This window comes from Hemiscyllium ocellatum, chromosome 7, assembly GCF_020745735.1.
Source record: "Hemiscyllium ocellatum isolate sHemOce1 chromosome 7, sHemOce1.pat.X.cur, whole genome shotgun sequence".
NCBI classification, from domain to species: domain Eukaryota; kingdom Metazoa; phylum Chordata; class Chondrichthyes; order Orectolobiformes; family Hemiscylliidae; genus Hemiscyllium; species Hemiscyllium ocellatum.
The window spans coordinates 100,984,018-100,997,545 of record NC_083407.1 but is presented as its reverse complement, the minus strand read 5'-3'; the positions used below and the strand labels follow the sequence as shown (position 1 = coordinate 100,997,545).

General features: G+C 46.0%; 1 protein-coding gene across 1 annotated transcript in view; it reads right to left on the bottom strand.

The window, feature by feature from the left end:
• LOC132817571 (thrombospondin-type laminin G domain and EAR repeat-containing protein-like) overlaps positions 1-13,528 on the bottom strand; it is an 87,523-nt gene that overhangs the window by 62,243 nt on the left and 11,752 nt on the right. Inside the window, exon 4 of the mRNA XM_060828081.1 lies at positions 12,781-12,871. Within this exon, the coding sequence (XP_060684064.1) occupies positions 12,781-12,871 (91 nt within the window). The remainder of the gene's footprint in view (positions 1-12,780; positions 12,872-13,528) is intronic.

Genomic DNA, 13,528 nt, shown 5'->3' with positions numbered 1-13,528 from the left:
ACGCAGACATGGGGAGAATGTGTAAACTCCACACAGACAGTCACCCGAGGCTGGAATCGAATCCAGGTCCCAGGCGCTGTGAGGCAGCAGTGCTAACCACTGAACCACCACCCCTCCTCTCTCTATCCAATTGTTCTTCTCACTCTTTGGGCTCTATCTCCACCAATTGTTTACTCCTTAACCCCTCCCTCAACCCTATCTTCTGTATGAAAACCAACATTTTCCTAGCTACCATTAGTTCTGAGGAAAGATCACTGGAACCTGAAACGTTAACTCTGATCTCTCTCCACAGATGCTGCTTGACATACTGAGCCCTTCCTGCAATTTCTGTTTTTGTTGCCAGAACATTACCTGAGTCCCTGGATTAACAGTCTAGTGATAATACCATACCTCTCCTATCTTTTCCCACCCACCCTCCATTTGGTTAGGTGTATATTACAGATGTTATTAGGGTGCAGCTCCCAATCCGTGCTGACTTCCCCCAACTTACATTGCACAGATAACAAGGATAGTCTTTTTTAAAATTCATTATAGACCTCTGAATGTCACAGCTAAAGCCAGCATTTATTGTCGATTCCTAATCACCCTTAAGAAGGTGATGGTAAGCTGCCTTCTTGAACCACTTCAGTATTTGGAGTGTAAGGACAGTGGTCTATACAGGGGAAGAGCCAAGAGTATGACCTAGCAACACTGAGGGTCTGGCAGTGTATTTCCAAGTCAGGATGCTGTATGCCTTCGAGGGAAACTTGCAGGGGTTGATGTTTCCATGCATCTTCTGCGCTTGTCCTTCTAAAGCATAAATGTCAATGAGTTGCAAGGTTCAAATAATCCTTGGTGTGCTACTGCACTGCATCTGTGCATCTGTAGTGAAGGGAATGGATGTTGAAGATGGTGGATGGGATGCCAATCAACCAGACTGCTTTATCCTGGATGTTGTTGAGCGGCTTGAGTGTGGTTGGAATTGCACTCACCTAGGCTAATCCATCACATTCCTACTCAAACACACTTTTGCTCTGGAAAGGCTTTGGGAGTCAAAGGAGTGAGTTCCTCGCTGCAGAATTCCCAGCCTCTGATTCACCCCAATTGTCATTTGCTTAAACGGACATCCCAAGGAGAGTGGAGCAGTGGTAATCAATGTCCAACACTAACTGGCTGTCACTGAGGGAAGAACACTTTGGGATGTTGATTCGGTTTAGAAAAAAGAGCCGGGGGAATCCAAGATGGCAGCAACCTAAGAGGATCGCATTTGCTGGGCTCCGCACCACAACATCAGCAGGACAGAGCTAGAACCCTTCCCATGTATGTTACTGTGAGTAAAAAAAAAAGTCAAAGAGCTACAGAACCTGAAAATTTACTTACCTTTGTTTTTGCCGAGAGAGCGTGCCAGAGAAAGGAGGAAGTTTACCTGGGGCCCGGGCCATGGCTCAACTCACCCAGGCGGTGGGCTTGCTTACTCACCAGGCCCTGCTTGCAGAGCTTGCTAAATCTCACAAGGTCCTCAGGAAGCAGATTGAAGAAAAAAAAATTGAGGAAAAGCTAGCCCCGGTCTCTGCTACGCTGTAAGACCTAGGGAAAAGGACTGATGAGCTCAAGCATTGGGCCACAGGAGTGGAGGCAGAGGCTGATCCATCCAAGAGTTGGATTGAAGCCCTGGAAGCACAGGTCCGTGGTTTGCTGGATCTGTTGGATGATCTTGAGAACAGTGGCAAAAGAAAAAACCGCCATGTTGTTGGCATGCTGGAGGAGACGGACAGTGATCGGCCAATGGGATTCTTTGAAAAATGGTTCCCAGAATTCCTAAGTTTGAAGGCTGAAAAGGGAAGGATAAAGATTGAGAAAGCCCACCAGGTCACGGCATGAAGGTCAGGAATGGACCAGCGCCCTCGCCCTGACCTAGTATGGTTCCATCATTACGAAAACAAACAGAGTCATGGAAGCTTCCAGAGCCCAAGGGAAGGAGCTGGGAGAGTTGGTGTGCGAGAGCTCCAGGGTCATGTTTTCCCATGACTTTTCAGCGGCGGTGATTTGGAAAAGGAAGTCTTACGACAGCATCAAGAAGATACTGAGAGAGCTTGGGAACTAGTACTCTCTAAGCTATCCAGCGGTGCTTTGGATTAATTATAATGGATCTGTACGTTTACATGACTCGCCAAAGAAAGCACGGCCAGTTCACCTAACCTTCACATCTTTGGACTGTGGGAGGAAACCGGAGCATCAGGAGGAAACCCATGCAGACACGGGGAGAATGGGCGGGTTAGGATGGAGTTTTTTTTAAGAAGTTGGCCCTCCTGGGAGTGACCCCTGAGCAAGAGTCCCTCCTTAATGCCCTGTTGTCAGTGCAAGAGGTGCAGGAGACTGTGAGGCTGCTCCAGAATGGAATGGTGCCTGGTCCTCAGTGAGTTCTATAAGGAATTTATAAGTATACTGTCCGGACTGATGCTTAGTACGTTTAACAATTCACATAGTCATGGCCTCCTCCCACCATCTTTAAGAGAGATAAACATCTCTTTTATCTTTAAAAAAGGGAAGGCCCCGGAGGACTGTGCTTCCTATAGGCCTATCTCACTCCTGAATGTCGATTACAAAATCCTACCTAAGACAAGAAACTGTGCTGTCCTCTATCACTAAGGAGGATCAGATGGGTTTTATTAGAGGTCATAGATCATCTAATAATGTCAGGAGGTTACTTAATATGATCCAAGTATGTCAACATCGATCAGTACAGCGATTAATAATCTCTTTAGATGCGGAGAAGGCATTTGACTGGGTCGAGTGGCCATATCTTTTTATACTTTAAAGTGGTTTGGCTTGGGGGAAGCCTTTATCAGATGGGTAAAGGTTTTGCATAGTGACCCTCTTGCTGCGGTCCTCACTAATGGTGTGCGGTCAAGCAATTTCAATATTCTGAGGGGCAGTCGACGGAGCTGTCCCTTCTCACTGTTGCTTTTCACATTGGTGATTGAACCACTGGTGGAGGCAATACATAGGGATCCCAATGTAGCCGCTCCAGAGATGGGGACAAAGTCACATAAGATTGCATTTTATCAAACCCAACAGTTTCAGTGCCTCATCTGATACAATGCATTAACTCGTTTGGTGATTTTTCAGGTTACAAGGAGAAAGTGAGGTCTGCAGATGCTAGAGATCAGAGCTGAAAATGTGTTGCTGGAAAAGCGCAGCAGGTCAGGCAGTATCCAAGGAGCAGGAGAATCAGGAATTCTCAGGGATTCTCAGTAATCTTCTTCAGGGATTCCTGAAGAAGGGCTCATGCCCGAAACGTCGATTCTCCTGCTCCTTGGATGCTGCCTGACCTGCTGCGCTTTTCCAGCAATACATTTTCAGCTTTCAGGTTACAAGATCAACTTTGCAAAATCAGAGGTCATGCTCACGGGTGGTCTCCCAAAAATGCCTGGTCCTGAGGATGAATCTTGATTTCCCTTTAGACGATCACAGGAGGGCTTTCTCTTCATACGTATATTCATTACTCCTACCTTTGATCGGCTATTTAAAACCAATGCTGCCCTTTATTCAACAGACTCAAACAAGACCCTTGAAGACGGGAGGTGCATCTGATCTCCTGGTTAGGTCAGATAGCCCTTGTTAAAATGAACCTTCTCCCCTGTTTGCTGTATCCTGTGCAAACGCTACCTCTGCTTTTTACTAAGCAAATGTTTAGAAGACTGAACAGCTGGTTTAGTGCCTTTATCTGGTATTGCAAGCGACTCCTTGTCAAATTGACGAAACTGAAGCTACAGAAAGCATGGAGTGCAGATGCTGGCGAACAGAGTCGAGAGTGTGGTGCTGGAAATGCACCGCAGGTCAGGCAGCTTCCAAGGAGCAGGGGTGTTCAACATTTTGGGCATAAGCCTTTCATCAGGAATTTCGTCAATTCTCCTGCTCCTCAGATGCTGCCTGACTGCAGTGCTTTTCCAACACCACACTCTCAACTCTGATCTCACTTTCTTTGAGATGATTTAACCTTAATGCAAAGCCTCTTCCGAGGATGCCCACCTTGGAGTTCTCCTCCTCATTCCTGATGAAGGGCTTATGCCTGAAACGTCGATTAAACTGCAGCTACCCCACAGACTGGGAGGAGTGGGCCTCCCAGTTATCAAAAACTATAAACTAAGCTCATTGCTATTTTCTGTGACTGACTGGACCCGAGGAGACCCTCACTCACTCTGGTTGGACATCGAAGCATCTTAGAAAAGATACCCCCTTAGTAGCTTGTTGTTCTTGGGCAGTTAAGGAATATTGCCGTAGCCCAATAGTTATTAATACTGTTAAAGCATGGAGGGCAATGTGTCAGTGTGAGGGCAATATTGCCAAAACATCACTTTTGACACCCGTAGTTGGTATGCCAGGTTTTTAGCCGGGGATGATGGACTTGGGGCTTAAACTATGGGCAGCTAGGGGCATGTCTTGCCTCGATGACTTATTCAAGGGGGATATACTGATGTCTTTTGACCAGTTGGCGCAGAAATACAAGCTGCCCAGTAGCGTCCTCTTTAGTTTTTTTTTCAAATTAGAAGCTTCAACCAAAAAGAGACCACACTTGTAACTGATTCTTATAGATCTGACACGGAGAAGAGGGTGCTGAGTGCTGAGGACATACTTTCTGTCAGCAATGTCTATCACCTATTGGGAGAACTTCCCTCAGATGAGTTCAAACTGTTCTGTAAGGTATGGGAGAGGAAGCTGGACGTTGAGATTTCTCCTGAAGTATGGGAAAATGCAAGGACAGACTCAATTTGCAACAGGAACTATGTCTTGCCATTGAAGATTCTCCACAGAATCCATTTGATGCCAGACTGTCTTTCAAACTTCAAAATGGGAGCATCTCCAATGTGTCCTAAACGCATGATGAGTATGGGCATGCTCACTCATTGCCTTTGGTCCTGTCACAGGCTGTGGGCAAACTGGAGCGCTGTGGTAGGTGAAATAGAGAGGGTCTTGGGGTCAGAGGTGGAGATGGACTTAGTATCTCTTCTTCTTAGCTTTGTTAATCCACTTCCATTAGACGCAGACAAAAAAAACTTTTCAATATCCTCACTTTTTGTGCAAGAATGAACATTCTGTTAGGGTGGGGGTCTGAAACCCCCCCACCCTGGGGCTGATGGGTTGGCATAAGCTAGTCATGCAAAACATCTCTTTGGACTTTCTTACAAACATGGTGCACCATAAAACTGAGAATCTTGATCAGTTGTAGTGACCCTTTCTGGGCTACTGATCTGCCATACTAATGAGGGCCTTTCTATGACGATTCTGCTTAATGAATCTGGTATCCAGAGAGGAGGAGCTATGAACACATTGAATATGTATAAACTTAAGCTCTCGATGGTCGAGGGCTTTTATTTTGTTTCATTGAGCTGTACTATCAACATTATCATTATTATTGTCGTGATTTATTAGTTAGTCATTATTTTTTAGTTATTATTGATTTATTTATGCAATTAGTGTGTTTCTTTGTATTGTTTTGTTCTGTATTTGTTGTAATATCCAAAAAACTTTCTTTTTTTTTCCAATAAAAATACACAAAAAAAAGAGCCGGGTGCCTCTCTCCAGAAAAGAGAAAGGTCAGAGCTGGCCTCACTGTGACCTTTAAAATTAGGAGAGGATGACTGTCAAGAGGATATGTCCACTTGTATGGGAAGTGAAAAACTGGGAGCAATCAACAGAGGAATGTCGCCAATAATCCAAGAATAAAATGTCTTTGTCCCTGCAGATGCGGACCTTGCTACCATTTATAGACAGGATGGGTGTCTGAAAAAGAATTGGGAACTGCTCCCTGATCAGAGCTGTCATGGACAGCTAACCAAGTGGAGGGGAGGTGGGAAAAGATAGGAGAGACGATGGCCTAGTGGTATTACCACTGAAAAGGGAGCTAGATGAGTGCATGAAGGAGAAAGGAATAGAAGGTAATGTTGATAGGACATGATGCAAAATCCCCAATTCATCTGTCTGATAGACCGAGGCGAACAAAAAAGCGTTGACCAGTTTTCTGTGTAGGGTGGCTCAGTGTCTCAGCACTGCTGCCTCACAGTACCAGGGACCTGGGTTCAATTCCACCCTTAGGCAACAGTCTGTGTGGAGTGTACATATTTTCCCTGTGTCTGTGTGGGTTTCTTCCCACAATGCAAAGATGTACAGGCTAGGTGGACTAGCCATGGCAAACGCAGGGTTACAGGGATGGGGTAGCGGGGTGGGTCTAGGCGGATGCTCTTTGGACATGAACCCACTGGGCTGCTTCCACACTGTAGGGATTCTATCATGGATGGGGCTTGTGTGCTGCATAGACACTGGCAGCAGCATTTTGGCCAAACTTCAAAGCCACAAAATTGTATGGTCACCTATTTTCAGCTCTGTCAACATGTGATAATATGGAGAAACAGATTACCCAGTGTAAACTCCCTAGTTGTCCTCAAAGGAGTAAAACTGGGCAAGTTCTATAAAAGGAATATCAGTCATGCAAGAAAGACAAAACATTTACGTCTTCAAGTCTGAACTAAATTCCCATGGATCAAAGCATCAAAGCTCTTCCAGCATGTGCCTGCATACTTATCATTGATGGTGAATATTTCTAGATTGCAGGTTGTTCTGGCATAATGCACGATTCGTCAATGTGGATTGACTATGACATGATTGACAAGCTGTGGGCGATGTTTGGATAATTCAAACTTTCTACTGAACAGGTATAGCAATTTTCTATAGTGGCCTTCCACAGCGTGTTTTTCTATATCGGCTTTACGTAACGAGATTTTCTATAGCGCGAGGTTGCAGAGGAATGTAACTGCCGCGTTATGGCAAAACGACCTGTATCAGCAGTCCACCCACACCCTTATCTTAAATGTTTACTCCCTCCACCCCCAATGTGCCACCCATGAGAAGCATTACAGCAATTCACTCAGTTATCTTCCAAACACGTGACCTCTACCACGTGTGAGGACAAGGGCAGTGGACGTGCGGAAATGCCACCACCTGTATGTTCGCCACCAAACCATACACTATCCTGATGTGGAAGCATGGGTAGCATTTTCTGATTATGGTTAAAGTGTTTGGTTGCGACAGGTCATGGCGCACAATCTGTCATAATTTGGAGTGCCTTTTCTCATGCAGTCTCCTGCTCCTTACGTCATGAATTATGAAACCAGGCTGCTGGGCGCGTTTCTTGGGGAATTGCAGGGCGCAGAAAAGCAGAAGCATTTGCCTCCACTCGCACACCGCTGGTGCCATGTTTAAAACCCAGCTGCAAACCAGGAATTGGCCCTTACTCCATAGTGCTCCTCATGATTACTCAACATTTGGTGGAGAGGAAAGGAAAAGGTCACCCCCCACTTCATGACAGGGACCTGTAAGTCTCGGTGGATTGGTGAGCAGTCCTCTTTTGGAAGTCAATCATTTTCGGTGCCGTGCAAGGTAAATGCTCCTGTCTTCATGAGGGTGGCACTGGGGCTCAGTGGTTAGTACTGCCACCTCACAGCACCAGGGACCTGTGTTTGGTTCCAGCCTCGGGCAACTGGAATTTGCACATTCTCCCTGTGCCTGTGTGGGTTTCCTCTGGGTGCTCTGGTTTCCTCCCACAGTCCAAAGATGGGCAGGTTAGGTGGACTGGCCATTCTGAAGTGTATATAGTGTCCAGGGATGTGCAGGCTAGGTGTGTTATCCGTGGGAAATGCAGGGTTACAGGGACAGGGTAAGGGAGTAGGTCTGGGTGGGTTGCCCTTCAGAAGATTGGTGTGGACGCAATGGGCTAAATTGTCTGCTTCCACACAGTAGGGATTCTATGATCTTTTCTCTGCGACCTCACATTTAAAGGCTAGTACTCACTCTGGCACTGCGAACACCTTTTTTCAGGTTTCATAGACTGCAATTCTCACTATTTCAGCAGCACGTCCATTCAATGGTTGTCAACCACCTCAAACTATCTACTCTTCCCGACCTCTGCACTTCCCACTCAGACACTGGGGACACCTCACTGCCTCTGGCGCATGACCACAAACTACTCTTCCATCCACTTCCATCATACTCAATCCCTCCCATTGCCTTATTGCAGGGAAATGTGGCTCACCTCTCAGACCAATGTCTCAACAACATCTCACCAGTCCTACCTGTTATCTGTGGACAGTGTGCATGACCTGGAGCTCTGACCGGCGCCTGGTCACTAGACTGCAAGAGCATGGATCCCTGGACTCTGCAAAGGCCAAGTGTCTGACTGACTGCAGCCAACCTCCTGTTGTGAGATCAGACGAGGTCCTTGACTGACTGTGATGCTGCACCCAACTACTGGGAGTCTCACTTCAACCGACTCAAGACTGTGCCCCTTTAACGTTCAGAAAGTGGAGTCACAGGTAGATAGGATAGTGAAGAAGGTGTTTGGCATGCTTTCCTTTATTGGTCAGAGTATTGAGTACAGGAGTTGGGAGGTCATGTTGTGGCTGTATAGAACATTGATGAGGCCACTGTTGGAATATTGCATGCAATTCTGCTCTCCTTCCTATCAGAAAGATGTTGTGAAACGTGAAAGGGTTCAGAAAAGATTTACAAGGATGTTGCCAGGGTTGGAGGATCTGAGCTACAGGGAGAGGCTGAACGGGCTGGGGCTGTTTTCCCTGGAGTGTCAGATACTGAGGGGTGACCTTATAGAGGTTTACAAAATTATGAGGGGCATGGATAGAGTAAATAGACAAAGTCTTTTCCCTGGGGTTGGAGAGTCCAGAACTTGAGGGCATAGGTTTAGGGTGAGAGAGGAAAGATATAAAAGAGACCTAAGGGGCAACATTTTAACACAGAGGGTGGTACGTGTATGGAATGAGCTGCCAGAGGATGTGGTGGAAACTGGTACAATTGTAACATTTAAGAGGCATTTGGATGGGTATATGAATAGGAAGGGTTTGGAGGGATATGGGCCGGGTGCTGGCAGGTGGGACTAGATTGGGTTGGGATATCTGGTCGGTATGGACGGGTTATACTGAAGGATCTGTTTCTGTGCTGTAAATCTCTATGACTCTATGACATGGCCATTTGGCTGATGAACTTGCGTTATGATGTAAGCTGCTGACACATATTGAAGGTGCGACATTGACATAGCATGGTGCCTTACAACGATGTGTCCAGCCCTTTGACTGTTAAGTGATCTGAACAATGACGTGTTGCCTGCTTCTCCTTTGGTGCTAAAATGCAATGCAAGCCAAAGAGCCTGGCAGCTTGTTACAGATCATCAAAATCCCTGTGCAACCAAGCAAGCAATGTGATGCACACAGGGATGGGCAGTCTCTGTAAGTCAGTGCTGAGCTCAGTGACCGTGTGCTAATAAAACAGTGTGAGATGTGCAGAGGCAAGAAGCCTCCAAGTTTGCAATGGAGTGGGTGAACGTGACAAAAAGCCAGCTAAGATTCACAAGGTGTATGCTGTGCAGGCATAGGTGTTCCTACACACAAAGCAATCTGGCAGAAGCCCGCAGGTTGTAGATGTTTGAAAGTGCTGAAGGCCTGAGCTGGTGTCTAAGTGAGTCAGAGAGTAGGAACGATGGTGCAGTGAGGTTGATGGTTTGCCGATAACAACTTGGTGGATGAAGGGGTCAGGGAGAGTGGTGACCCTGGAGCGCGCAAGGACTTTGCGCAGAAGAAGCACTTACTCTTTGGCTGGGACAGGCATTCTGCAAATTGCAGCCACTCTGCTGTAATTACCTTGGTGAGGGAGAGGAGTATTGGAAGTGATAAATAAACAACACAAATTGGGGTTTAAATGAGATGCAAATGCATGGACATAAGGTGGCCACTGCTCAATGGTGAGATTCTGAATTTGATGTTTATGGCTTGTAGGGGAGACTGGGAAAGTAGTTGTGGTTCTGTTCGCCGAGCTGGGAGTTTTTGTTGCAAACGTTTCGTCCCCTTTCTAGGTGACATCCTCAGTGCTTGGGAGCCTCCTGTGAAGCGCTTCTGTGATGTTTCCTCCGGCATTTATAGTGGCTTGTCTCTGCCGCTTCCGGTTGTCAGTTGCTGTCCGCTGCAGTGGCCGGTATTTTTGCGGTGTGTGGTCCTGTTCTGTACTATGGTGATAGCCTGTTCTGGGGTCCGGGTCCATTCCTGATTGGTTGTTTTTGAAATTAACGATTTTTGGCGCGCAATTTCTTGTCTGTATTTGTGAAGTCTGTTGTGAGCATCTGTAATCATTACCTGGATCATCCTGAGTCCGTTCTGTCTGGCTGTGTCCCTGGCTTGTGGATTGTTGACTGGTGGTCTGTATCTGACATGGTGGAAGGATTCGATTCTTTCGGCATTCATGTAGGAACCAGAGTTGTTCATATGTGGCGCTTAGGCGGTTAGCATAGGATTCCCATTTCCTGGCTTGTCTTAGCATCTCTCGCCCGTAGGTGTTCAAAGTTTAGGAGAAGATTTGTAGCTCGGGTGCTCATTGTTGTGGTTCTGTTCGCCGAGCGGACAGCAACTGACAACCGGAAGCGGCAGAGACAAGCCACTATAAATGCCGAAGGAAACATGACAGAAGCGCTTCACAGGAGGCTCCCAAGCACTGAGGATGTCACCTCGAGAGGGGACGAGACATTTGCAACAAAAACTCCCAGCTCGGCGAACAGAACCACAACAACGAGCACCCGAGCTGCAAATCCTCTCCCAAACCTTGAAGACTGGGAAAGTGTTTCTCGACACCAAGAATCAGATTTTTTTTAAATCGTACCATATTTTCCCACCTTCTCCATTACTCACAGAGGAAAATTCTGCCCAATGTTGCTGTCCCTTCCCTGTCGTCGGGTTAAAATCTTAGAACTCCTTCCCTCACAGCATGGAGGATGCATACACTTTGGGGACTGTTGCGGTTCAAGAAAGTGCCTCACCACCATCCTCTTAGGATCAATTCACCACAGGGAAATAGTACCTACATCTCGAAGGTATTTTAAATATCTAAACACCAGGCCAGGACTGGCACCAGCAAGTCTGGTTCGGTAATTGGCAAGACATCAGATTGCAGGAAATCCTTGAATGCACAGACTTCATAGAAAAAGGGACATCTTTTTGATTAATTATGTTTTCATTTGGGAGACGAGGTTTCACAGAAAATCTTGTTTGCAGGAAGCATTGTTCCGTGGATTTATTTGGAGTGTAAGGTTTTATCTTGTAAAGTTGCATCCAGTTTTCTCTGGGATACCAGTTCAAACTCAACCGAGGTGGAAAAGTTTCTGCCCATCACACGAAGTGGACAGAATCACCTTTGACCCTGTTCATAATGGAACTCAGCCTGAATCTAGTGAAAAAATACGCAGACAACACAGAAGATGGTTGGATGTGAGAGCTGTATGGCCTGGACTGACACAGAGGAACAGAGATGCACTTCAACATGGAGGGGTTGTCTTACCAATCGTCTTTTCAAAACTTGAAGCAAGAAGTGTTTCTTCCAGTGAGACTGCTGTTTTTGGGTGCTGGTGGGGAGATGGTAGGCAGGAGGACCTCTCTACAAGGAGCTGTTGTTCCCAAGCAGGGATGGAGAGCCAAGGAACATGGGAACAGGAGTAGGCCCTTGGAACATGCTCTGCCATTCGATAAGATCATGACTGTAGCGACAGCTCCACTTCCCTGTCAGACTCTGCCCTTGGTGTCTTTGCTTATCAAAATTCTATTTCAAATCTGCCTTGAATAAATTTAAAGAACTGGCCATCAACAGACAAAACCATGTTTTTGTTTAAAAAGCCAGTAATAGTTAGCCAGTAATCTGAGGTGTACAAGATGGAGTCATGGAGTCATAGAGTCATAGAGATGTACAGCATGGAAACAGACCTTCCGGTCCAACCTGTCCATGCTGACCAGATATCCCAACCCAGTCTAGTTCCACCTGCCAGCACCCGGCCCATATCCCTCCAAACTCTTCCTATTCATATACCCATCCAAATGCCTCTTAAATGTCGCAATTGTACCAGCCTCCACCACTTCCTCTGGCAGCTCATTCCATTCTTCTGTGTGAAAAAGTTGCCCCTTAGGTCTCTTTCATATCTTTTCCCTCTCACCCTAAACCTATGCCCTCTTGTTCTGGACTCCCTAACCCCAAGGAAAAGACTTTGCCTATTTACCCTATCCATGCCCCTCATAATTTTTGTAAACTTCTATAAGGTAACCCCTCAGCCTCCGACGCTCTAGGAAAAACAGTCCCAGTCTGTTCAGCTTCTCCCTATAGCTCAAATCCTCCAACCCTGGCAACATCCTTGTAAATCTTTTCTGAACCCTTTCAAGTTTCACAACATCTTTCTGATAGGAAGGAGACCAGAATTGCATGCAATATTCCAACAGTGGCTTAACCAATGTCCTGTACAGCTGCAGCATGACCTGCCAACTCCTGTACTCAATCCTCTGACCAATAAAAGATGAGCCACATCAGTTTGTCTCATTCACAAGTTTTACTGGATTTTCCTTCTGGGTAGCTGCTCTGGAAAGGGTTCAACCCTCTGATGATCGTTTGAGAGAAAGATTTCTCCTCCTGGCAGTCTGCAAAGGGAGGTGTCTTATTTGAGAGGAGATTGAGATATCTTACCCAAATCCTAGTCAGACTGAAAGACAGAAACTGTTTGAAATGCACAACATTATTCTTTGTAATGTAATGTTTGAATGAAGGTAGGCTTTGTAACCTCAAACAGGACTCTCTATTCTCTATATCAGTACAGCATTTGTTTTTACACCTGATTTTCAATATTCCTCTCGTTTGATTTTTGCAATTCACAGTCAGAAAGGTTTCTGCACTTTGACTTTGATCAGTACAAAAGCCCCATGCACTTACTGAAAACAATCCTTTCCGTCTTCTCCTGCTCCCGACGTAGAATCGAGAATTGGCAGTGTTCAACTGTTCAGGGAATAAAACGTCCAGGAACCTGTGGAAAGTATAGTTCTGTTTTAGACACATGGTAAAATCTGAGCAATATCTTAGAAGAATAGCAAGAAAAAGAGTGAGAAAGAGAAAAGACAAAAAGAGACGAGTGGGGGGTGGGGGGGGGGGCAAAGGGAGAGAGAGAGGGACAAAGAAAACAAGAGAGAAATGGAGAGAGGAAGGGCAAGAGAGGAACTTGAGAGGGAGGATGAGAGAGAGAGAGAGAGGATGGAGAGAGAATTAGAGAAGGAGAGACACGAGGAAAGGAGAGAGGAAAGGAGAGAGAGCAAGGAGGTGTAGAAAGGAATGGGTGAGGAAGGATGAGGGAGGAATAGAGAGGAAGAGACGAAACAAGAGAGGCTTAGAGAAGGAGGGAGAGATAGAAAGAGACTGCAGATGCACAAAGGTAGCAATATTTCACAGAGCAGCAGATAGGCAAACTGAAGTGACATATCAGAGACATACAGTCTGTTCTGATACAATGCGATAGTTCCATTCTTGTGCAATCCCGTGTTATAAGAATATCGCATCATAGCAGCACCATTTAAACCAATGGGATCGGGATTGCCTCATAGCCAATACAGGTCAGGAAAGTTTGTGTTCTACAAATAATGGTCTAAATTCTTTAATTGCACCATAGCCAATTCGTGTTGAAGAAATG